This window comes from Channa argus, chromosome 5 (assembly GCF_033026475.1).
Source record: "Channa argus isolate prfri chromosome 5, Channa argus male v1.0, whole genome shotgun sequence".
Lineage (NCBI taxonomy): Eukaryota > Metazoa > Chordata > Actinopteri > Anabantiformes > Channidae > Channa > Channa argus.
In genome coordinates, this window is record NC_090201.1 from 12,257,111 (window position 1) to 12,283,695 (window position 26,585).

Genomic DNA, 26,585 nt, shown 5'->3' on the forward strand with positions numbered 1-26,585 from the left:
AGGCATCAAACAGGTTAAAATGTAAGCTGATATGTTTTTAAGGCTTGATGCAATAGTCCGATTTGTACACCGAGGTACTGGTCACATTAAGCAATCCTCATCTCCATACGGGAAGTTAAGAGATCCCTTCCTAGTATAACTTCTTTAATAGATGAGGAATGAAAAGTCTCAGTCTCAGGTAAATTGAGGTTTCAGCAACCAGAGTAAGTTTTCAGTATAAAATACACTTTTCTAAACAGCATTTGCTTCCTGCCTAACAGCAAAATTAATATTTTGGTACTTTACCTACTTAGTATCTTGTTACTTTATAAATTATACTATATTGCATGTCAGACAAATATGTACTTTGCCAGCTGAACTTGATAATTTTACTAATAATTCATATTATGATGATAATTTCATGCTTTTACATATAAATGACTTAATGAAGTTAGATTAAAATTAGCCTATCAAGCCATCTGCTTGATAGACTGCTTTTACTTTTGATATGTTTGGCTGTACTGTAATAATGGAATTTCACATTTTCTTAGTGATACTTGTTACATCACCGGCTTTTTTCAGTTATTTGAGAGAAAACAGCTGCTTGTTTACTTTGTAGAACTCACATTTGCTAATTAAATTATTTAAACAAACCATCAATTTTGGTGGATTTGCTTGCAGACTGGACCTTTAATTTTCATAAGGTGGGTCATCAAATCAAATCAATAGCCAGTGAAAATGAACTTTTCCCAGTAATTAGACTTTGTATTAATTCAGACAAAACTTCATACATCTTCTTTAATAAGGCAACAAAATACTGTATTATACATTATACTGTACTTATACCATATTAGGATTTAATGTTATTTTTCAACCAACAAGAAGTCATTCTTTACTATCAATAGCAAGTGTAAATAAATAGTTTAGCAAGTCACATAAAAGAGGTGTGAAAACTTCAAGTCATACTGTAAGTACATCCAAAACAACAATCCTTCAGTCACTGTAGTAATTTTTAGTTAGCTGTAGCTATGATTTTCTGAAAGCAGTGTAAGATTTAAATAAGAACTGCAATATAAAACATTTTCAACAACCTTCAGTAGTTAAACTCTCCAGCATCAGTTAATGAAACATTATGACATTATAATAAAAAAAGACCTTTTACCGTTCACGAACTGCATAAGACAGTAACATATTTTTATTATATCAACAGTGACATCATCATTAGGTGCTGGAGTGGGTGTCATTCCTACAGTACATGATATAAGCCATTTGTAGTATGAAAACATGGTTGAAAAAAACAACGTCCACAGTAATGAGTATGTTGAATGTACTGTACAGAGTGATGCACAGTGAAAATGTTACGTTAGCTCAATATCACTACGAAAGATTATACTATCATTTACAAAAATATAATTCTTTTTTCTGCATTAATAAATGAGAGCAGTAATTAGTACCAGATTAGAAGTGAGGTGCCATAAATAAAATACACAAAAGTTTCGAACCAGTTACAGTGTGGAATAATATTAAACAAATTATATTAAACAATAGTACTATCATTTATTACAAAGCACACTATGTGTATGCTCATGTATGAACATTACTACATGCTCCTGATGCCCACGGCCATGTCACTCAGCTGTTTTTGGCCTGTCATTTGAGAGTGGTGCTTCTGGCATGTTAATGAATCAACAGAGCTGCTCTTTTGTCCATTTAATTTTGTTTATGCACAAAGTCTGAAATTAGGTCTTGAAACTGCTGCTTCATTTAATCACTAGGGGCATTAAATGCTACTAAAATGTAAAAGGGATATGTTTAAAAGGAAAAACTAAAACATTGTAGTGAAGATAAACACTATATTTTACTGTAATATTTCCAAATATGGTAACACTTGACTTTAACCCCAAACCCAATGGAGCATAAATAACCTAAGAAATATTCTATGAAAAATTAATATGGGGTTCATAATACATTGTAATGGTAGCAGATATAACGCAAACACTGTATTTAACAGTTGTAAAATTATATACAGTGTATTTATACACTGTATATATTTTTTTCAGTAGTTTAAAATACAGCTACACTTTTAATCTTACTGCACATTTACATCATACAGAACATGTAAATAGTTAATAAATGCCTTGTAACATGCTGTAAAGTATTATAAGCCTAAAATAACACATTGATAACTACTGAAGATGTTATATATGCCTAAAACCATGTTATGAAGTGTTCATTAACTGTTTATAAATGCTTAATTTAAGAAGGTAGTTGTACAACTATGAATAAGGATAAAATGACCCTACATCTGCGACAAATTCATTATAGTGTGTTATAATGTGTCCTTTCATGTACTGTTTATAAATGCTAATGTTATGTCAAAGATATAGTGAGTGTATGATTAATAAGGCAATGCAGTGACTATGAAATTGCTAAAAAAAAAAATTGTATCATTCATGTCATTCAATGTGTTGGATATCACACCTTCCTTCAGCATTAGGGTCAAAATCTCTCATAACATAAAAAAAAAATGTACACCAACTTTCAAAACTTTCACACATACACATGCAGACCTCACAGTGAAAAACACTCAGAGGATAGGCAAGATTATCTTTCCACATATCACTGCAAATCAACAGTTTAGTGGAATATTTACTGACCCTTAAAAGCTAACAAAATAAAATAAAATACTGGAGCATAAATGCAAACTTAACAGAAGCCATCACTGGTTTAGTGTTGTCATGGCACAATAAAATTAATGATTTTTCACTATTTAATAATTAGCCTTTTCTCCCATTTTATTAATAATCTGTTGAATGAAAAATAAATTTTACTATTACTGCTGGTTTCACCCCTATGCTGTCCTGTCATAGTATAAGAGACATGAGAACAGTAACAAACACCATGCCAAATAGGGATTACTCTAATCACTTGCCTCAGCTGTTCAGGTCTTGAATACTGAAATGTTAATCACATATCTGCATATATACTGCAGTGGGGAACTGCATAATGAATTGATTAGGGAGGCCATCCCTTTATCAGTAATATCATGTTTTATCCCCCATGACAACAGCCATCATAAGGTCCAGCCCACTCTGTGTAACATCTTCCTATACGTCTGTCATGTGTCTATACAGACAGAATTGAAGCAAACACAGCATTTAAAATTTCTATAGTAGTTACATCATTCTTTATCTTTTTTTAAGAGAACACTAAGTTTTAGATCCTTCCATTCATTTTCACCATCAGACACAGTACACAAATCAACTGTACAAATCAGGATGTTGCCTGGAAACTGCAAAGATAAGATTCAACCACTAAACCTTTACAAGCTGGACCCTAACCTTTGACCTCCCCATGAAGCTATAAAACACATTTCCACTGTTTGATAAATCATATAGCATAACAAACATGGATGGGGAAAGGTCTCCAGTGTTCTGAAAGTCAAAAAAAAAAAAGTTGTCATTCCTGGCACATCTGCCGCTAAATTCATCAAAAAGTCGAGTATACAGTACTTATCCTTGACAAACACAAACGCACACACACATGCACACACACCTCAACTGTAGTTGTAGGTGAAATTATATGAGCTAGGCTCCTTCGGCACAGGGGGTGGGGCTTCGGGGATTGTAATGTTTTCAAGGTCGAGGAGGCGGAGCTTCATTTCCATGCTGATGAGAGTATCTAGGTCACTGCGTGTCAGGTCGCTGCCCATCTCTCTGCCCAGAAGCGCACACAAGCCATCAGTCCAGATGCAGTACTGCTCCAAAAACATTGCACACACAAAATTTCCAGTCAGTGCAGCTGTATTCTGCTATGTAAGAAATCATATTCAATAAGTCCTTAGGCATCATCTAGCAATTAAAGTTGACATATCAAATACAATATAGCATTAATTGGTTCTTTGTTCCTTCAAACTAATTTGAGTAAAAAAAATTTGCTCATCTTTTAGTTGATTTTGGTTGGCACCAAATTTGAGGAAACTACTGGGCTCTTTAGATGCTGAATTCTTCACTATATTCATCAGCTAGTTTCTAACTTTGGCTACTGTTTATTGATGGGAACATAGCATACAGAAAGTTTATCTGTGCTTTTTTGCACTGAAAGTAGACACCTGCTGCTGGAAAACTGAATGAGGACAATGAAACTGTCCCCACAGAACTAAAGCTGTTTTGCCCATAAAAGCAAAACAATGACATAAAAGATCTGATGACAGTGACATGTGAAGCTGCAGAGAACAGGTGATAGTCAGATAATAATTGGGGGTTGGTAAGAATAAGCCTACCTCATACTTGTTGGGTGCAACAAAATTCAGTGTTTCATCTGGATCATAGAGGACAGAGAAGGCCAACTCCAGCACCTCCTTAGAGAGCAAAGCCAAACAGCAGTGAGTGAAAGCAAAGAAAGAGAGAAGAGCTACAGTATGTGACTAGAATGATAAGATTTATTTAAGGTAAATAACACACTACCTTGTTTTGTTTGAGAGCACTTTTCTCTTTCATATGAGGACAGTCCTTCCCTGTCACCACAGACTTGATATCTGAGACCGGAACTATTATGAACACAAATAATTCTAGAAGTTTAGTCAGACCATTGACACATACTGTACATTACGGTCTGCTTGTCATTGTGTGTTATGAAAAGTCATGATCTGGGAGAAGAAGCCACTTAAAGAAAAAAAAAAAAAAACGTTTCAAAATATCTTACTCTTGTCACTGAGTAGCTCAAAAGGCACTTCACCCTGAGGTGATTCGTCAAGGTCCCCATAGTGTAGCACTTTGTGATTCAGTGAGAGTCTGCAGAACCAAAACTTCTCTACAAAAGAGGCAGATAACATAATGCTCAGCAGCAGCACTGCCTCTGAGATAAAAATCTAACTGATTGTATGGATAGTGTATGTACCTTGCCTTCGGCGGTTCCCAAGTTTACGGAAGCAGCTTCCCTCACAAAGCCGGTTAAGTCGCTGTTGCTTGATGAGCTCTAAGATCTCAGGCTGAATTCTCTCCCGCAGCTCACTGCAACACAAAACAACGTGAGCAATACAGACAAACACACATGCACATTCTGTTTGTAGGGACAGAGATGGGTGGGAATTTGAGCCTAGAGAAGCAATGCTGTCTGTTGCTGAGGTTAAAACCCCCATTTCAGGGGAAGGCCATGCTTCATTGAATGCATTGACAGAAACAAGCTTGTTAAAAAACTACAATTTGGGAGTGTAAATACAGACATACATGATAGGTGGAGACTGGAAGTCATCCTGGCTCATTCTCTCAGACTGCCGCAAACGCAAGATCTCTGAGTAATTGAGGCTTCGCAATTTATTCTTCAGCTGGTCTAAAGATGATGGCTTCATCGCCAGAGCCCTTGTAATCTGCTCACGGACCACCTGCATTACCTGGTCCGGGGTAACACACATATGCAAGATGAGTGAGGAAAAATGAAACAGAAAAGTAGTGAGAGGTAATGAATGTATCGTATTCGCTTCAGGTGGCAGAGAAATTTCTAAGTCATAAATATTATTTAAATTGTTATTCTCAGAACCATTATTTTGCAATTTAAAAACTCACTCTGCTGCCAGACAGACATTTTCTCCTATCTGAAGACATCAATATTTTAAATATATACTTAATGTTCTTACTCTATTTTGCACCAACTGTCTAGATAAGTAGTGAGTGATTCAAATGTTTTCATCTTTACAAAGTATTTTCAATTGAGACAGACAAGGAATGTAATTGTCATGCATTATTTATAAAGCTAAAAACCTTCCTACTGTCTTCTTTAGCAGGACGTTCAGTCACAAACAAAAGATAAAAATTGACGCAACTACAGTATCTCAGCACAGTATATCCTTTTACCACTTTGGACTGTTTGACTAGCAGTGCATGATGACTTTTAGGCTTTTTATTAAAACGAATAAGATGAAACCTATATATAAATATATAGTCATTTGATACATTGCTTAGACTTAAAGTCAGCAACCACTATGATAGCAGCTCTGTACAGTAGCCACATATATGTACAATTATGATGCCAAAATGTTGATGTGTGGCATCAGCAGCAGGTTTAATAAACAAGATTTGGATTTTAGTTTTCTAACCATATTAACATTTGCTAATAAATATGAAAAGTAATTAACTGTATTTATAATATATTCATGAAAAGGTTTTAAAGATGGCTATGGGGGTACTTTAATATCAGACCTTGTTGAAGTCCTCAGCTGTGGCCCTCATCTCCTTCCAGGTTTTATTAAGCAGTTGGATGCAGACACAGAAGAACTCCTCCCATGCCCGGTCATGGGTAAAGAACATGGGGTGATAGTCATTGCAGCCCTCATTAGCTACAGAGAGGAATTTGAAAATGAAATGAAAAAGCCCAATTAGTGAGTACTTTTTTTCTCATTTCTAACTTTATCCTATTTTAGATCAATTTCAATATAATAAATAAAAATAAAAGCCATGCAGTCAAATAAAGATCTACTTACGTAGTTCTCCAACCTGAAGTATCTCACACAGCATTCGAGTGAGTTCAATGGCACATCGGCCAAAGGGACATTCATGCTTGTCCTCTCGGCTGCTGTTCTCTAGGACAATCTGTCATGAGACAGCAAACATGTTATTGTAGGTGTGGTAGACTTTTCCGCTTCTATGAGCTGAGCAAAATCATGCCTGAGGCCAAAACTAACCCTGATGTATGTGTCCTGATGAACCTTGGCAAGATACAGCATGTTGTCCAGAGCCAGCATCCCTGGAGGGGTCTGGGTGAAATCCATGGCCGGGTTCACATGGTTCTGCATTTCAACAGAAGTGATGTGAAAAAGGAGACAATAGTAGTTTGAAAAAATGTTACTGTTAATTTCAATCTGATTTTTACACAAATTTCTCTGAGTCTGAAATCAATGATATCTAAAATGGAGACTCACAGTGAAACCGAGCATCTTGTAGTCCTTTGTGTACATGGCCTTTCTCTTCTCTGTGCCAGTCGGGTCATTTTCTCCATCGAACGCGATCCTACGCAGCTCAAAAATGATATCTCTTTGGGCCTGAGTCACAGCAAGATATGAGCAAAACTTTTAACATCACAACAGGAAAATAATATGGGAAACCAAAGAAAGATAGGTATATCAGTGGTTAACAGATGGCAGAAAACAATTTTATTTTAAAAAATAAAAAAATTGAAATTATGTTCCCGTCTGGTCCCGTCAAGCTGAGATACAGCAGGTGCAGTTTGACCTTGCAGATCACTGTAAACTGGTTTTACATCTGTTCAGCTGTACATACCGCAAATAATAATTTGTGTTAAAATTTCTTTCACATTTAGTGTGAAGTGTTTTTATCTGCACATAGTGAGTGATACAGGAAGCATTTTAATCACAATTTACATCACATTATAAAAACATCACTATTGAAATCTTTACCTGATCATTAGGATCCATTTTGGTCATCATTCTCTCTTCCAATAGGTTAAAGGTCAGCACCTGCAGCACATACAACTGATGTGCCATTTCTGCTTTGATTGGTCGATTTCCTCTTATAACATGCTGGAAAAAGAACAACCTTGAGTTGAAAGCAGAATCCACCTGACATAAAAGAAAAGCCTAACCAAGCCAGATTGTTTACGCTCAGTGTTTAATATCTGCAGGAATGATCAACTGCAAAAGAGCAAAATAAATATTGTGGCTCTATAACAGATGTAAGACATAAAAATAGGGGATGAGAGCATCAAAAAGGCAATCAGACAGTTCATGGACTTGCTGGTTTTAGTTCAATCAAAGCACACATTACTGGAGCAGCTCCAGGATGTGTCCTTGATCAAGGAGGCAGAAGTGCAACATCTTCCTCACTGACATTTGCAGCTAGTTCAGTCAGGCACACCAGAAGAGTCAGTGCCAGAAGAAATCATTTTCAGAGCAGATTTTCTTCCACTTCATGGACTTCATGTCATATTACATTTGCTGGTTCTCTGCAACAGCTGTCTATAAGTGAGTACAATTCCACTTACTGAACTAGTTGTCTTAGGGATGAAACCATCATTCCCCAGTGACCACCAAACCCACGAGAGAACTGTCAGGAATTGTTTTTGTATTTTATAGTTTGACAGTTTTAATAGTAATACAATCTCTGGGAACACTTCAAATCCTGTGTTCACAACTGGAGGTTTCACAGCTGTCTTAAAGCATAATAGCCAGCTAGTTTCCGACTTGATACTCACATTGAGGATGATGGATCGCAGGTGTTTCTGGGCCAAAGAGCTTGCCATTTCCTGGATTTAAGAGATACAAAAATCCAACATATAGGTCACATGACTGAAGCTGCTTTACTACATGACAAAATAAATGAAATCAAGTCTTTCCACAGAAAAATATAAACAATTACTGAAATATTTGGCAAGCTATATTTCCATCACTCTTCTGAATCATTTGCCTGTCATGCCTTCTGTAAAAAAAAAGTCTAATTCTAAACAGCGTCTGTCTGCCGCTGCAGCAAGTTATGGTTCTATCTTAATTTGCATGGATTATGCATGACACTGAAAGAGCTAGAGAGTGAAGGAGGAGAAGGGCTGTCGGGTGGAGAGGACAGTGGTATGAGAGGCTGAGGGATGTGTACTCACAGTGAGGGGCTGCTCCAGCGTGTTAGTATACTCCTCCTACGGGTTGGGGGGGGGGCGTGGGTGTAACATTAATGAAAACAAAAAGTGCAGACACATGGACCATGAGATACAGGAATACAGGAAAAAATCACCAGCACAGCATGCAGTGGAATAACAGCATCATGGCAAATCAAATTTTTTGTGACATAGAGCTACAAAACCTCATGTACCTTACTGTACATGTCTGATGACCATACATTCAATGGTTTATCAAATAATAAACAATTTTGAGGATTATTTTCAACAGGTCATGTCTTTGAAAAATCAGCAAGTAATTAAAACCTTTCCTTAAATATACATTTTTAATAATAACCCCACAGTGATGCACTTAATCTGTCAACAGATGTTTAAAACTGTTAGCAATTAAACTGTGCCGACTGCATACGGTTTGTACTTTACGACCCACTGTTGCATTTTTTCCTCCCTACACTGACTCAGTTCGCCCTCCAATGGTTAAAAACTGCAGTTGACATTGAATGTACAGTCACCTGCAAAGTGTAGAAAAGGCAAAACATAATTTGTTTTTGCTGTACACCTTTAGGTTTAACATCAAAATGATGAAAGGTCAGAATTTCATATTTACACCTTGTTACGAAAGAAGAGGGTACCTTTTGTATCCTACCACCGTGCACTAAAGTATTGTATTTACTTTGCATGTTGTTTAAGTGCTGTTTGTTATATTAAATTTATAAATTAGATGTAAATGTCAATTAATCAGCTTATGCTCTATAATTTTTAAACCTATCTATCATCATCCCTTTAAATAAAAAATTTATCATGCTGGTATTGGAGAGCAAGTTAATAGAACTGTGGTGAAAGTGTTTTTCGGTTACAAAGATACATTAGTGGTTTATATTAAAATGAACAAACAAATTACATTTAGTTACGTACAATCTGGATAAATCTATTTCAGAAAGAAATTACACACCCAGGGACAAGACAGAGCAGAGCGGAGACAGAACAGAGATATTATGAGACTGATCAGTTACACACGGTACGGTAAAGATATTCGAAGAAGCACTCCCTCCTTTAGTTTTTGTACACTTGTGCTACAAAGAGGTTTCAGACTCAGAATACACCTGTTTTGATTGTTTCTCACAGTGCTTTTTATTAAAATTTAGCCTAAGTAATTCCTCAACATTCTTCAACAATGCATTACATGTCATCCTCGTCTACTCCACTAAACCTCACTTAGGTATTCTGAGTCTGCAGTATAACAAATTTGCAAACTTCAAAGCAAGGTGAGTACTATTTTGGGTGAACGCGTCATTAAAATGATGACTGTCAGACAGAATTCACACCATGACAGCTGGCAGACAGACGTCTACTCATGAGATTAGCCTTAACTAAACTACTGCTGCATAAATTAGCACCCAGAGTGACGCAGCTCTTCAATATTTAAAAACGTACAACCACAAATGTCAGTCTTTTATGGATGAATGTTTATAAAGATGGATCATTAGTATTCAAGTTATGTCTATCTATTCTGTGTATTCAGACCTTTCCTCTAATACACCACATCATGCTATTCACTGACCTGCCGTCTATCCTCTGGTGCCTTCAGGAAAAGAGCATTGATGAGGGCGATAGCATAGGTCTGGATCTCCTGGTTTGACCTGAAGAATAGTCCAGTGCCATAACAACCAGTTAGAAGCATCTTGTTCCACAAATCTCCAAACAACAGACTTTACTACTTGACTTACAAATCATTTTACTATTATTCTTATTACCACCATTAACAGGAGGTGGGTACAGGATATTTAGAAGCTGCTCTTTTTGGTAAAACGTATTACATCTGCAAATTAAGCATGACCTGAGTGACTAAAACCTAATATAGCTTTTTTCTGTGCAGTAGAGCTCTGTTGTCCAAAACATACTGGTGACCCACAGTGGTACAACAGATTACATATTCAATGATTATAAATAATATGGGCATTTCATTTAGTTTTGATTCAATTCCACATACACATAATCAATCGGTCAGCTAATGTACATTAAATTGCTACTGAAAGTAGTCCCTACTCTTAGCACATTATTCACTCCTTTTTGAGTAACATCTGCTAAACACTGAAGTTAAATATTGTTGGTCTTTTCATGTTAACAGATCTGTTAACATTACAAAAAAAGTGGGTTGCTCTAAGCATCCTGAACTCACACAAACATGGCAAAATTCACTGCAGTTAATTTCTTAAGTTACCCCCACAGTGCCCCCCGTTGTCAGAGTGCGAAATGCCCCTGTGCGTGTGTGTGTGCTCACACTTGCAGGTGCCCGATGAGCTGTCCCACGGTGATTTCCTGGGCCACTCGATGGTAGAGGCTGTGGCTGTTAAGGACCATGCTCTCCAGGATGGCCAGAGAACGTTGCAGGATGGATACATCCACCATTGGCTGGTTCACATAGCCTGCAATCTGAGTGATGGTAGAGTAGACACAAAATTGAGATAACTCCAAATCTTTAGGATGATTAAAGTATTAACGTCAACTCAACAGAAGCTTGAAATGCTTAAATGTTCAAAAGATAAAAACACAAAAAAATCAAGCAGCCTCTTACAAAAGAAAAAGTACATTTATCAGTGAACAAAAAATACATTAAGACCAATTTTTTTTTGAGTGACTGTCAAAGCCAGACCTTTTTTTAAGAAGAAAACTACCCTTATACACACACACTGAAGGAACTCCAAATATTACAAGGAGTTGCTAAGCAACAACACCTCCTTATTTCCGGCATGTAGGAAGAAAGGAAGGTCAAGTAATTAAACAAATGTGTGTTAATAAAAAGGAATAAAAGGCCAGACCTTCAAATTTGAGTGTGAGAAGATTAATCCGGTGGGGTTTCCATGAAACACTAATCTGTCACATGAATTATTCTTTTGTTAGAGGAGGTACCTGTTTGATGAAGGAGAGTGAGATAAGGTCCCAGGATACAATTCCATGATCCATTAGCTCCAGGAAAGCAGTGAGGGTAAAGGCCAGCATTTCACCAAAGCTGAAGTAAATAAAGCGCAGTCAGATCAGGCCATTAATAATACATATATCAAGAAGTTAAGTCATGGCATATTTATATATACAAAAACACAGACTTCACGGTTTTTAACATGAATAAAAGTCTATATAGGCACTGTAATGAATATGCTAAACATAATCATTGTTTGTACTCACTGTGTGCCACTTTCTACAAGACGAGCCAGTGTCCCAATGCCTTCCATATTAATGAACTCTGTGGCAAAGGTTGGGTCTGCAGAAAGCTTGGCAAGTTCTTTTAGAGCCTCAAGGCGAGCATCGATACCATGGGACTGGATCCTCTCCAGCAGCTGACGAGCAGCGCGAGCCTATCAGCCACAAAAGGTGTCACATTTTTTCCCCACAGTATATGCATGTATGTATATTTGTTTTTTTTCTTATCCCATGAGTTCAGGGTCGCCACAGCGGATCATTGTCCACATGTTGATTTGGCACGGTTTTTACGCCAGATGCACTACACAGATGCAAATGGGCTATTAGGGGTTCAGTGTCTTACCCAAAGACACTTCGACATATAGCCAGGACTGGGGATTGAACCACTGACCCTGTGGTCTGCAGAAAAGTGCTTTTAGCAACTGAGCTACAGCTGCCCCTGTGTGTGTGTGTGTGTGTGTGTGTGTGTGTGTGTGTGTGTGTGTGTGTGTGTGTGTGTGTGTGTGTGTGTGTGTGTGTGTGTGTGTGTGTGTGTGTGTGTGTGTGTGGAACCCTAACCCTGGTATTTTACCATTTAAATTCAGATTCCAACCAGCCATCTGAGGGAGAGACTACACTGCCTCCGCATCTTCATGCAGACTGTCCATCACATCATATAACGTGTGATCTCTGAGCCTCCCCTGCTGAAAAGTTTCCCATAAGGACACAAGTTCGGGGAATACTTTGCATTCTTCAGCACTGACAGTTGTGCAGGAGACTCGCAGAGATGTACAATATACAGGTATCTTGTTATGTATGTAACAGCATGACAATATTTTTGTAAAGACTACTGGGGGAGGTTTTTTAAATAATGTTATAAAAAAAATATATTAAGCATAAATTATAATGGCCAATTAGTTGAAATGGTATTTGTTGTGTTTAAAAATATATAAGAAACCTGAGAATAAAGCAGCACATTTGATGAGCATTAAAAGGTTAAACATATGGTATTTAGACAATGAAATGTCAAAAACCAGCATTATATTTTATTATCTTTAAAACACGTTATTCTTCAGTTTTATGTTCAGTAACCTATAAATATATATTTATTAATGTTCTTAATACAACTTTATTTATCTAATAAATTGATTTCTTTGTTATTATCATAGTCAATATTATTATTATCATTATTATTATCATTATCATTATTATTATTATCATCATCATCATCATTATTATTGATTAACAACCTTGCAGTACACAAAGTGGTTAAAATTAACTTGAACATTACAAGCTGTACAATTTGTGTTGCACATAGGATTGGAAGACCTAGAAACCATGTCAAAATCCGATTAGAAGTTTGTTAGTTTCTTATTTGAGAAACCAACATTTCATCAAGGACCAGGTTCAGCATCTGGCAGCCAAGTTGATCCTTCAGTCTCACAGTCTGAAGAAGCTTGGTAAGGAATGCTCTCCATTTTTTTTGGGAAAGGGAACAGTGCATAAAGGCTGACATATGCAAAAGCTCACAGAAAGATACAAGTAACTATCAGTACAAAAGAGAATTATAAAGCAGTTTATCGGGGGAAACAATATGAGAAGATTTGGAGTTGCACATAAGTGGAAGAATGAATGCCTGTAGAAGCTGCTGTGTCATGAAAGATTTATGTTTTTTAAAGTGTACATACAATGGCAAGAAAAAGTTTGAAAACGGCTACAAATATGTAGCATTCTACTGATCAATTTTTGCAGATATTCAGGTGTTATTTATTCCCAGGCATTCTACAGAACTTCCCAAAGATCTGCCTTGCTGGTTGGGCAGTGTTCCCAAACTCTTCGATCCAGCTTCTCCCACACAAATCTGGTGGTTTAGCTGGCCGAGCCATCAATGAGATTATTCCAGCACCTACTTTCTTCTCCAGATAATTCTTCCACAACTGGGAACAATGCCTGGGGTCATTTTGTCTCACTGCAAAATAATGATGGTATAGAGGCTGATTAAGGATGCCTTACAATTAATAAAGATCATCCACTCTCCCATTGCCAAACCATCATCAGATCTTCGCGTTTCCACCTCCACGCTTCACCGTTTGTGTTATCCAGCCATCAACAATGTTTCCATAAGCTCTGCTCCTAACATATGTTCCTTGCTTGGATCCAAACACCTCAAAGTTTCACTCATTCATTCACAAGACTTTGTTTCAGTTATCTAAAGTGGGTTCTTGGGCACATGTGCACTTGGGGATTCCAGTGCATCTTTTGTTGTAATTGGATCCAGTTGCAACACAGACTATAGTGTACAGCTATTAAAGAAGTTCTTTCTCTCTAGTTTTTTTCTCATGTAAACACAGCAAAAAATAAATATTGATCGTCAGTGCAACCTGGTGAGGACAGCAAAGCCAATTGTGGCCTTTTGCACAGTACTGTACATTGTGTTCTTAGTGGAATACTTTAAGTAAACTTTAGAGCCTGTAATTTTGTACTTCAACTTGAAGAGGTACATCTACTTGTGGTGGAGAAAATTTTTAGGCAAATACTAAATAATAATATAATCTAAAATCATAATTTACCAATAAATTGTATAATAAATAATACATTTACTTTTAGGCTTGCAAGGGAATTGGTTTTAAATAACACATAAGGGCTGTATATTCGCACAGAGTACATGAATATGCACAAATACATTATAGCTGCAATATCCAAGTTTGGCTAGCACTAAAACCACAGTCAAGTCATTCCATTGTGTTCAGCCCAGCCCTGCCTCTCCCTATTCTGCTGTGCTCCAACATGTTCTGCCCAGAGGTTCAGGTAGTTTTTGCTGGAGAAAGCAGCAGAAGCAGAAATAAATGAAATTCTTCAACTGTTTCGAAAGGGAAGCCTCACTCAAAAACAAGTACAGTTAAAGATCTCTACACTGTGCTCTTGTTGCTTAATGGTAAATAATTAGCTATGTGTAGCTGGTAAGGGGCAGATGAGGTTATGTAGCTTGTGTTTAAGTAAGTGAAAAGTAAACATAAAATAGCAGGAAGTTAAAAAAGGAAGTTAAAACTTTTATTCCAAACTATATTTTGTTTTGACTTGTGTTGTGTTCAACCTACGGTGTAATTAAAAGGCTACTGCTTTATGACTTGATCTCTGTATCCTTTACAGTTGCTTTAAAACTTTTTGAAATATGAACATGATGAACACCGCACTTCAAAATGTATTTTCACTTAGTCTAAATCTGAATCTGCAGAATTACATTCTTGTTCTAAAATATATTTTGTTCAAATGTTTCTTCACAGAGGTGGAGCTCTTTACTGATTTAAACATGTCAAAGGCTGAGAGTAAAAGTACAAAGTCACAAACACACAAATGAGCAAACAAATCAAACCATAAAGACAAAAATTAGTGTATATGAATGTTATCTTATGTCCCTGACATTTTTCACTGCATCTCCAAATGAAATAAGCTAGAGCCATCCCTGACCCAGAATGCACTTGAAGGCAGAGTGGAATTAGATAGAATACATTGTCAAAAAACCGCCCTGACATATCACAGGGTCATGTGATCTTTTTAAAATGAATGCTCACTGACAATGTTCCTGACACTTGAGGAGCCGAGATGAAAATGTCTGAATAGGAAATTGTAAGATTTTGGTTAAATTCACATTTGTAGAGGCACAAAAATCTATCAGGACCTGCACAGACGTACAGTCTGGTAATATTCATGGTTTGCAAACCTTTTGTTGTTCCTACAACTGAACAACTGAATTGATCTAAGCAAGAGGAAAAATGTTTAGCAGACATTGATTGTACAAAGCGATGACCATCTTAATTTAGGGACATTTTAAAAACTACTTAATGGAAGATACCGAAAGAGAAAAATGACCAAAAGACTCACAGGTGAGATGGCTAATCGAAGGATGGTCCCATTTTTTATTTCACCACGACTCTAAAAGATAAAAAAAAATATATAAGAAATGTTTTTGCTTGAACAGTGATTAATAATGTTATCAACACAGATTTGGGAAGAAAATAGTCTCCCTCACCTGCTCAGTGATATAAAGCTGAGGGCCATCAGCATAACGCAGCGCAAACTGTTCTGAGCCTGACAAGGACCAGCTGAAGATAGAGACAGAGAGACAAATTCAAATTAATTCTTATTTAAAGAAGTGTATGATACTACAAAATCAGTGGAACACAATGCAGCAATATTAGAATTTAGCATACTGTAGCACTGTATGTATGAACAAAAGGTTGCTCCCCCCAGCAGTTGTATTTACATGAGTAGCAAACTGAGAGATTGTGGAGGAGTTTATTCAGTGGGTGTTAACAGTAAAGTGCAATTTTCAGTTTCAGATGAAAAAAATGGCAGTGGGTAGATGGAGCACATCCGAGAGGTGGATGGGTCAGATAAAATTTTTCAATATTTGTTAAAATGAGTGAATATCAAACACAAAGAAGAATTGGTGAGAGATAACAGTAAATCAATGTTTAAAAATGCTTATGTTATTTTTCAATAGTCTGATGTGTCATTCACAAATCTTATTGAAAGAAAATACATATAATGCAGTGCCAAAGACAATGATCAGAGAAATTTTGAGTCATTTTCCACAACTCAAGTCACATGTTCCAAACTATGATAACAGAAGTGAAAGCATGGTTTTCTGTCTAGGACATGTTTTTAGTCTGGCACAGAAGGTGTCGCCAACACCTCAAAAGGCAAGTTGTTATTTAATGCAGAATGTTTTGAGAGGGCATAAAAAGAACTTTCATCTGAGCTTCATCTTTGTCTGGGTTGTAATAATAAAAACATGACATATATGGTTCCTAATGTACAACATAGAGCAGGAGAAGGACTGCTGTTCTTCAAGTGCCTTCTTTTTTTTTTTAAACGGACTATTTACTGTTGTTGCAAAAAACAGCAAAGTAAACAGATAGATTGGATAAATAACTTCTAATCATCATTTATAGTCAGTCAATCTTCAAACTATTCATTTAGGACTTTATTGTTTGCAGCAACTATCCAGAGCGAAATGATGCCATTGTAACTTAATTTTTTTAAATTACTAGTAACTGCAATAGACCTTATAATGTAATGCTACTCTGTGACTGTAATATTATATCCATCCAAACCCCTAAACAACAAAAACTGATTGCAAGTTTAGCCAATTCCTACTATCCACCGTTTTTATATTTTGCTGATATAGTAAATAAAATTGCAGAGATAGTCAAAGGACAAAACATTATCAGGACACTTTAAAAATAGGTAAGTGTTAGTGTATGCTTACCCATCACATACTTCCCGTATTATTGAGGACAAAGGCCTTTTCTGCAAACAGTAAAACAAAACATTGCAAATGTCTAAAATTACAAAATGTCTAAAATGAAATTAAACATAAACTATCACACTGACATATTTTTATGTTAGTGTTGACAGCTTGTCGCAACCGTACACACTTTCAAAAAGCAAATGATTATCTTTTTTTCCCCCATCTTAAATCCTTTACTCATGAGGAGTTATTTGTCATGACAACCCCAGAAGGTAATTTTCCTTTATTTGGAAAGCTAAAACCCATCTCAGCATTACTCATGTTTTTCACATTAAAAACAAATTGTTGCTGTGAACAAGTTCCTCCTTAAATAATGAAATGACTTAAAAGGATGGGCCAATAACAGCTAACCAAAGCTGAGTCATCAAATGGAGATGTTTCTAATGCTATAAAAACACAGACCTGGTCCATCTCTATGAGCTGTGCATTAGCACCAGGCCACTCTATAGCCACTTTCACGATGTCGGCTGGAGGTGGCATGACTGTGTTAACGTAGCACCCTACAGATAGAAAGACATCTAGTTAGTTTAGCTTAATGTCATCAACAATACCAACCACAAAACTTACTTTTTGCATCATATGTACCCTTTGATTAATGACATTTCTTTACATAATACACAATGAAACTGTTTGATAACTTACTTATTCAGAAAATATGTATCTTTGTATTGTTATAACTCAAAGCTTTCCTTGTTCTGCACTTAAATGTCTAAAAGTAGAAACAAACTTAAGTTTTGGGTTGTCAATCAGATGACTATTTAATTTTGAAATTATGTGAATTAGAGGTTATACATCACCTAATGGAGAAATCTTCACGGGGTCTATAAATCTCACAGCTCCGTTTTATAAACCACTGTGTCAGCTCCTTTGTGAATGCAAAAAAAGAAAAGGAAAAAAAAAACACAGTAGTCATGTGAGTGCAGAATCTAGTTTTCCTTAAGGCCCAAAAGTTTGTTCCATCTTTGCATTTTTTCTCCCCTGAACTGAATCTGTCAGTAAAGGGATCAATAAGCATGACTGTTTTACAAAACCACCCACCCACTCACCCACACACACATATCTTGACTGGTTTATGCCTTCTGCCTACTGGGCTCTGGGCCTGCTGTGTGTTGATGCCTTGGATGTGTCTGCACATTGTTGCTAATCCTGTGCCAAGTGCAAATATCTTTACTTCACTGCTTTATACCTTTCTTTACAAATGTCTCTTACTGAAAATATGGAGACACCAAGCTGTGGTTTGGAGGAAGGCAAATGAAACTCAGACAACAGCAGTGGAGCCTAACCCAGTCATTGCTTCAATCTTTGCACAAATAACTGTCCGTTTATTATTTGCCCCATCAACTGACAAATGACAAACCACAACAACATCAAAATGTACAAAATAAAATCTATAGTTTATCAATGAATTTAGAGCCTTTGCTGTAGCAGTCCAGGCGTACCCTGTTTGCTTTCATTTTTTATTTATTTTTTTTAAAAAGGAGTCAAGAACATAACCATCTGCCTATGGAAAATCGAACCGATTGATTTCAAAAGGTTGTGATTTGCAGGTTTTTCCTGAAACTGAAAGTATTGCTTTTTTAAACTCAACACCCAGATTACTGAATGTGCATGCGTCCTGCACATTAAAATTATTGGCACAAACCTGTATAACATCCACAATTTACACTGCATATGTGGACAATAACCAAGCCATAAAGTCCAAAGAACTCTCTGTAGACCAAAATAACATTTTATGGGTGAGGCACAGATGAGGACATATGTAGGAAACCATTTCGAAAACTTCTAAAATTCTAAATTAAAAAAAAAAAAAAAGCTGTAACTCTATAAAAAGCAGCTAGACAAGTAGAACTTTAGTTACAGAGGCAACCAGGAACCCAACAGGTTCTCTGCAGAGATGAAAGAAAACGGCAGAAGGACGAAGATCTCAGTAGCACTCCATCTATCAGAATTCACTGTATGGTGAAACATGGTGAAGGCAGCATAATGCTTTGAGTTTCTCAGCAGTAGCAACATGGACACTAGTAAGAACTTAGTGAAGGATGAAGTTCTTCAAGAAAACCTTCTCCGGAGTGCATGAGAGCCAGGGTAACAGTGAAGTCAGCATGACCATGATCCAAAGAAAATGGCCAATATAATGATTGAGTGGCTTGAGGCCTTGTTTCTGACTGCCCTTGAATGGTCCAACCAAAGCCCAGACCTAAACGCCATAGAACATCTGTGGAGAGACCTGGAGATGGCAGTTCAATGAAACTGCATCCAATCTGGTGAAGTGAGATGATGTGTTTGGACAAAGTGGCTCTTGGACAAAGAGCCGTACTGCTGAGGGGTATAGTATTCTAATTTTGAAATTTTCCAACAAGTATTACCGATAAAAAAAATATTAAAATGTATTAAATCCCTGTCACTTGTTACCACAATATCTGAAAAAAAAAACAAAAAAAAAAAACAGAGTTTATTACAAAGTTCTGTGTCCTCTCCTTTATGTATCGAACAGAAGGTGTAGCTGTTAGGGCACCTGCTCACATTCAAGTTAAAATTACATTTTACTGCTAACTTTTATGTGCTAACTTTTTATTACTTTGCATATTTACGGTATTCGTACTTTTCACATCACACACTATTATTTATTCAGAAACATTCCCTATGTTGTTAGGCCTCACCTGTAATAATATGTTTCATAGGAGCACAGATGCCCATTAAACTGATTTCACTGTTTGCAATGACTGCTCTGAAATACAACAGTGAGAAAAACACAGCAAGCACTGGTTGTTGCCAACAGAAAAAAAAAATCTCTGCTCTGACATGAAGGGAGTGTGAAAAGCTGTCTGACAGCCTCTGCTGCTGATTGGAAGAAAGTGGTAAAGTAGAAAAAAAACAACTGCTCTCTAAATGGCTGTCTGTATTCAGGGTGCTTTCAGGATACAAAACAGTTGAACGTCTTCCAGCCGCTCATCTGAAAAGAGATCTTAATCATACCAAACTGTTAGAGGTGAAACAAACTCTCTTGGAATGAAACCAATGACTTTCTTCCCTTGAAATATACTAATAGCCTATCAGATTTCTAGCACTACAGTCTTTCTAAGGAGTTTGAACTGTCGGTCTCTTGCCAATTTACATCAGCAACAGCTCTGACGGGTGACACTGTTACCCTTTGATCAGACATAAAATAAAGGAGATTTTGTTCTCCAACACAAGTTGGAAAACAGCAGTTGTCAGTGTATTAGTGCACTGCAGATGCCGACTCCTCTTGATGAAAACAACTCAAAGTTGGAATTTTAAGTTGTACACAAAAGTACTATCTATAATAAGTATGGCTGACTCCTTTCAAGAACTGGAACCACAGGATTTCTGAACTGAATTCTCCACATAATTTGTAACAACAGAGATTAATAGGATAAGACAGGATGACGTACATGTTATATGATTATTGTGATGGACTGTAAATATATATACAGGTATCTTGTTATCTATGTAACAGCATGACAATATTTTTGTAAAGACTACTGGAGGAGTTTTTTTTTAAATAATATTATAAAACTAATAATATTAAGCATAAATTATAATGGCCAATTAGTGGAAATGGTATCGTTTGTGTTTAAAAATATATAAGAAACCTGAGAATAAAGCAGAAAAACACTTTGTATCATCAACATGAAGTCACATTTGATGAACCTTAAAAAGGTTAAACTGATGCTATTTAGACATATAATGAAATGTGTCAAAAACCAGCATTGTTTTATTATCTTTAAAACACGTCATTCTTCTCAGTTTTATGTTCAGTAACCTTGCTAATTGCTCAGTATCTGAAAGCTTACAAATCACAGCAGCTGATTAAAGAACTTACCAAAAACTTATTGTAAATATGCAAATGTGTTATTTATTTTGAGATATAGGCCAATAAAAAGGTACAATGACATAATGCCTCTTGTAAAACATAACGCATAAGTTTTATTTGGCAGCTCAAGTTAGTTCTAAGAATACAGCAAAGTACCAACTTTAAAAATATACAGCATTTGCTGTATGTAGGGAGGTCAGATGGAAGTTTAATAGCATACATTTACGTGCACTACTCAAACTAGAACAAAAAAAGAAGCACGTTTGTGACGGCGTCCTTTAAATCAATTAATTCTGTGTTTTTCCAGCTTTTTCCTGCGGTCCGTGTCTTATATGTGCTGTACGGTGTGTTGACAGCGGTGTGAGTCTGAGGCGATGGAACCGAGATTTGTGCTGATACAACTGCAAAGTGAGGCGATGGCAACCGTTTTGTGTGATCTGACTGCTCTGTGGTGCTGTGTACTGGAAGTTAGTCAGACCTCAGACCAGTCTCAGACCAGTCCTCTAACTGCACGCACTCTGGTGGTAACATAGCAACAGCAGCTGAGGGGCTCCAGCCTCAAAGGAAATCCCACTGAGAGCTGGCAGCTTCGTCCATAAAGACCCCCGATTTCTTCTTCTGCCCCCCGCCAGCTAGCTGCTTTTCACCGCAACCCGGATGTTTCTGACACCATTTTACTATACTATTAATGCAGTTTGAGGCTCCTGTGTGGGCTGGTTCGAATAAAACATTCGCACATGTAGCGATATGCTGGGAGGCGCCTAAGTTTTAAGATAGCTAGTAAGCTAAGCAGTTGAATGTGCAGCGTGGCGCCCCCCTCTGGTTAAATTATTATTTGGAGAAGACTCCTCGGCGAAAAACAACTTTGGCAAATTTTCCTGCCCCTATTTTACCAATGACAGATGAATCACTGCAGACAATTTTACATTATTTGGCGTGAATCTCCACTGTAACCGTTTAGGAGACCGTGTGTTGATATGATCTCTTAGCTGGTCTCTTCACACACACACACACAGATAATATCAAAGATACACGTTTCCTGTCTCAGATTTAACAATTTATAACAATGTTTCAGGCCTGATTAGATGCGACCAATCACACTAGACTTAAGCCGTGGTAACGTTAACCTGAAGGAGCCCAGGGACAGATGCTACATTTTCTGATCTTTAGCAAAATCAATCACAACTTGTGATGATCTCGGTATATTAAACAACAGCTATTACAGACGCTACTAACACTTGTTATACTCTATGTGAGAGCAACACTAAACAGCAAACTCACTCGCTATTAGAGCCAGTAGCAGCGTTATCCCTCAAAAGGCGGCTAACGTTATTCAGTCACCCAGCCAGCTCCTGTCTGCTCCTCCATTGCGATCATGATGCAGCCTGTCTCTCGGCAGCTGTGCAGATGATGTCCGGATCCCGGCTGAGTCTACTTTTAACAGCTGTACGATTTTACTGAAGGCTACTTATCTGATAACGTCGATGCTCGATATAACACAACCTGTGACTGGGCCATCGAAGATGCTCTCAGTATCCCCCTATCTCCGGTGAAGTACTTTTGGAAAAGACACAAATCCACGCCTTGTGGGCGGGACACAATGTAAATGTAGCTGTGTCCAAGTGAGCCAGGCCCTTCGTTTGTGTCGTTTGTCCAAACTCGTCAATAACAAGTTAACTGTTATTGGGAATCATGCCAATGTGCAAAATGTGTTGCCCACAGGTGTTTAGATATTGCCATGATTATTTTTGCTCAACCTCTACAACAATTTAGCAGTGTCACAAAGTTACTAGTGACTGACATGCACTATTTTACATGTAACATTGTTACCATGTGGAATATTTGTGGTTTTTATTCACAAAAGTCACAGAAAAACTGCAGCCATTGTTAGAAAACGGTGAGTTGCATAGGTGGTAAGTAAATTTACTCAAAGTAATGTGCAAGTATAATTTTGATGGTGTTGGCACTTAAGTATTTCCATTTTGTTACTTTTGCTCCAGTTATCTGACAATAATTTGCAGATGGAAACACAAAATGGGGAAAAGTAGCACATATTCATGTTTTATAGATAACCACTTAGCACTAAACTGGTAAGAAATTAGCTCCCCTTATACAAACACATATTTCACCCATTTGTAATATTTTTTAGAAATCTTTGTCTTTCACGTTATCAACAGACTTATTTTTTTATGTCAGTAAGCTTGTTCTTATGTAATTATTGGTTGATTAGGACATGAGCATTTTATCTGAGCTACAAGTTCATCGTGCACTACATTTTGAATGGACTTTTGTACAACTTCAGACTGCGCATCACACAGCCAATAAGAAAAACACATTCACAGCACAATCCATTACATTTATTTAACACAGAAATTATGTGGAAAATAAAAAGATCCATGACCTTAAATGAGTAGGTAACACTGACTCACTTTTTGGGATGGCTGCTGGTAAAACATGAAGGGGAAAGCAGACTGCACTGATTCACTGATGAAATATCTTTTTAAAAAAAGCTAAATATATTTAGCCCTATGACAGATATCATGCATGACATAAAAATAGTATTTCTGACATTACAATTTCATTACCAAACACAAACATACCCAATCTCACATGTTGGACAGGCACAAAACACAGAGTTAAACTGCCCTGGAAAGACTGAGTTAGTATTAGAATCAGATACGCGAGGAAAAAAAACACATTGCTTTGTTTACTCTATGCACTTCATCAAATTAAGTGTACCAGTAACCCCAGAAAGACATTCACCAAAAGAAAAACAGAGGAATTTAAAAAATTTATGTTTTTTTGGTTTCAGACAAGTGAGCATTCAAATACTTCAATTTTTAAATCGGTAAGATATTACTGCACAATCTTACATTCATTTCCTGGCAATTTTTATGTTTCATGTCATATTATACAGTAAAATAACTGACATAAAATCTAAATAAAACTTTAAGGAATGTTTAGGGTAACAATATATAATTTAAAGTTATCTAAGATGGTGATTTATTACATGTACACCTCTCTGCATGAGACAAACTCACAACAGTATCAACATAAAGAAAACAACTTATTAAGGCATTAAACACATGACCATGTAGATCTGCTGAGGTTCTGGGGCATAAATGTTCAAGAGTGATCAGTTTTTTTGTCATTGCACTGTTACTGAAAAAACACATGAGAATACTGCCGACCAAACTTAGCAGCTTTGCTGTTAAACACTTCTTAGAACAAATAAAAAATGACTCACAGAAAAACAAGTCAGCTGTTATAAGGTTTACATTAAAACAGTGCTTGAAAGTTAAAAACAAAAAAGGAAAAATCTATGTTCATTATTGATTACTTGGCAGGTAAACTGAACCTCTAGAGGTAGGAAATATGAAGATATTTCCTTCACATTTATCAATAGGATAGTAAAATTAATTTCTACCAGTCCATGACCCCAATGCAGTCTACATGTACTGAAAACAATTTTAAAACAGCAACAACAACTAACAACCCAGCAGCTATATTTCACCAGCACACAGTTCTTCGAGAATTTTGTAACTAAAAATCTGGTGAAAATCAACTAAGCAAAGATGTCTTCTGGTATTAGTCATTAACTTAAGATACCATTCAAAATGTTCAAATAAAACTAAACAAATTAAAGCAAGACCTCCATTTAAATTGGTCTTATTGAACTGAACTTTAGTTTTAATGTAACAGTATGATAAAGTTGTATTAAGTTAAAGGCCACATTGTAAAGAAATCTGTGAGCTAATGAAACTGTGAGCTCATTTTAAGATTACCAGATGAACAGGCATCATTTCTTTTTAGTACAATGTCACAAGAATTAGCTTTTCATGGTACATTTGGACAACAATAAAGTGCAGCTGCCATTTCCTCTGAGAATGCACCAAGTTGAGTGAATTAATGCCAACAAGCAGTTAAGAGCTATGAGCATTTCAGCACATAGTGTATACTGAGCCTCATTAATATTACTCCACAATTCTGATATTAATCATGTGTTAAAGTCTCTCTCAAATTCTCACAATACAATTACAAGGGTTCAATGACACCTGACACAGATGAAAAAAGTTCACAGCCTTGCTTTATGTGAGATGAAATTTACAATAACCTGTCTGTTCAGCCAAGGTCACAAGGCCTCAGGTTTGACAGTAGCAGTAATAGCATGCAGATGACAATCTTAGTACCATTTCAATCCATGTACATTACTGAAACACAACCTCCAAACTTGCATACAGTGCATATAATACAGCCTGTCCTGACAGTGTGAACTCTAATTCAAAGGCCTGCACTAAATTTCAGTTAAAATAATTTCCATAATTCTGTAATAACATTCTCCTTCTCTCCCACAGTGTTGGCAGTCATTGTAAAATCCTACTACACTTTATGACTTCTGAATTTAACTTTGTAATTGATTCCTCAAACATTTTTGCTTGGAAGTTTACGCAACAAACAGCAAAATACATATCAGAATTTGTTACAATATCTAAATGATCTTGGATTGAATATATTATGATAAACATGTTGGTTTTAAGTTTGTCACTAATGTGATACATTTACCCCTGAAGCATGTTACCCATTTTATTAGTGGTGCTATTAAAATGAATTTAACTTTTAGGCAACCTGTTGCATTATAAGTCTTGATAACACGAGAATGTTGTATCAGCAGCTCTCTGCTTTTAAACCCTTTGACTATTCTTACATTTGTAACAAAACATGTTTGAAAAACTAGTAATTTTTAAAAAAGGTATTTTAAAACAGACATCTACACCAATTGTGATTAATGCCAGCCAATTAATTGATGGAGATAATTGTTCCTTCAATAATATAGCACATTGTGATAGCTGATTCTTTATTAATCAGTTTTACAGAAACAAAATATGCAAAAGGTCTAGGGACAGAATGAATCGATTTGAACACAGAAAATAATGAGATTAGTGTTCAGTCAATCATACTGTTTTACAATGATTCATATTTACAAACTCAGATTTTCTCTTCCATGCATCTTTTTATGAGTTAAAAATGAGTGCCATTTCACACTGCCACAATACAGTATGAAAACTAGCTTTTCCACATTTATTATATTAGTATTATATATGGGAAGCCCAGACAGTATTTAGGACCATATCTAGACTGATTTACCTTAATTTCCTGTGATAAGGGTAATTTACAATGATATACACCACTGCAAGTTAATATAATTATATATGCTATCACTTTAAAGAATATTCATTTAATAATAACCCTGGGCTTCTCTCATTGTTTCTTAGATTTATGGACTGATAGGAAAAATGCTTAGGCAGCTCTTTTCCTTAAAGTGCCACTGAGATGTACAGGGAGAGGAAAGTGAGAAAGAAAATTTCATAGATAAGATGTATGGCTGTGAGGTGACTACCAGTCTGGATTATCCCAGGTTTCCTCAGCAGGTTTTGTGGGACTTTTCTTGTTCTTACCATCCACATTTTCCCAGTTGTTGTCCCAGGCCTCCCAGCTCTCACCTGTGCTGTTTTTGTTGTTGGACGCTGCTTCAGAGCCCCAGTTGTCCCAACTGTCAGAGCTCTTCTTTGCAGAATTATCTGCGATGGTCCAGCTGTCACTGCTGGGAGATTTCTTGGCCTTTAAGGAACTGTTGCTGCCAAAGGTTGCCCAGAAGTCCGT

General features: G+C 36.6%; 2 protein-coding genes across 15 annotated transcripts in view; both read right to left on the reverse strand.

The window, feature by feature from the left end:
- Nucleotides 1-759: 759 nt before the first annotated feature.
- Nucleotides 760-22,499, reverse strand: elmo2 (engulfment and cell motility 2). Of its 5 annotated transcripts, none has more exons than XM_067504533.1 (24): nucleotides 22,206-22,499; nucleotides 17,887-17,954; nucleotides 17,492-17,589; nucleotides 17,048-17,088; nucleotides 15,806-15,878; nucleotides 15,658-15,708; nucleotides 11,782-11,951; nucleotides 11,509-11,608; nucleotides 10,880-11,031; nucleotides 10,160-10,238; nucleotides 8,584-8,619; nucleotides 8,185-8,235; nucleotides 7,391-7,513; nucleotides 6,896-7,015; nucleotides 6,659-6,763; nucleotides 6,458-6,566; nucleotides 6,177-6,313; nucleotides 5,208-5,371; nucleotides 4,879-4,991; nucleotides 4,684-4,791; nucleotides 4,446-4,528; nucleotides 4,262-4,339; nucleotides 3,535-3,736; nucleotides 760-3,413 (listed from the first exon to the last, which is right to left on the reverse strand). In XM_067504533.1, exons 3-23 carry the CDS (start codon nucleotides 17,567-17,569, stop codon nucleotides 3,536-3,538), a joined length of 2,172 nt encoding a protein of 723 aa, XP_067360634.1. In that variant the 5' UTR covers nucleotides 17,570-17,589; nucleotides 17,887-17,954; nucleotides 22,206-22,499; the 3' UTR covers nucleotides 760-3,413; nucleotide 3,535. The 5 variants fall into 5 exon arrangements, with proteins under 5 accessions (XP_067360634.1, XP_067360635.1, XP_067360636.1 ...); XM_067504534.1 differs by adding an exon at nucleotides 17,732-17,798 and having other exon boundaries at nucleotides 760-3,736; XM_067504535.1 differs by having other exon boundaries at nucleotides 760-3,736; nucleotides 10,886-11,031.
- Nucleotides 22,500-23,259: 760 nt separating this feature from the next.
- Nucleotides 23,260-26,585, reverse strand: part of arfgap1 (ADP-ribosylation factor GTPase activating protein 1) — a 14,566-nt gene continuing 11,240 nt past the window's right edge. For all 10 annotated transcript variants that reach the window (XM_067504419.1, XM_067504418.1, XM_067504420.1 and 7 more), the window contains one exon: nucleotides 23,260-26,585. This exon is cut by the window's right edge and continues 73 nt beyond it. In XM_067504419.1, the coding sequence (XP_067360520.1) occupies nucleotides 26,319-26,585 (267 nt within the window). In that variant the 3' untranslated portion in view covers nucleotides 23,260-26,318.

What these genes read in the sequence shown, in the direction of transcription:
- elmo2 (XM_067504533.1), bottom strand. Translation starts at nt 17,569, where the DNA reads ATGCCACCTCCAGCCGACATCGTGAAAGTGGCTATAGAGTGGCCTGGT. An exon ending in AGCTCATAGAGATGGACCAG is followed by an intron (nt 17,089 to 17,491) that starts GTCTGTGTTTTT and finishes TACTGTTTGCAG; the next exon opens with AAAAGGCCTTTGTCCTCAAT. An exon ending in TGGGAACCGCCGAAGGCAAG is followed by an intron (nt 4,792 to 4,878) that starts GTACATACACTA and finishes CCTCTTTTGTAG; the next exon opens with AGAAGTTTTGGTTCTGCAGA.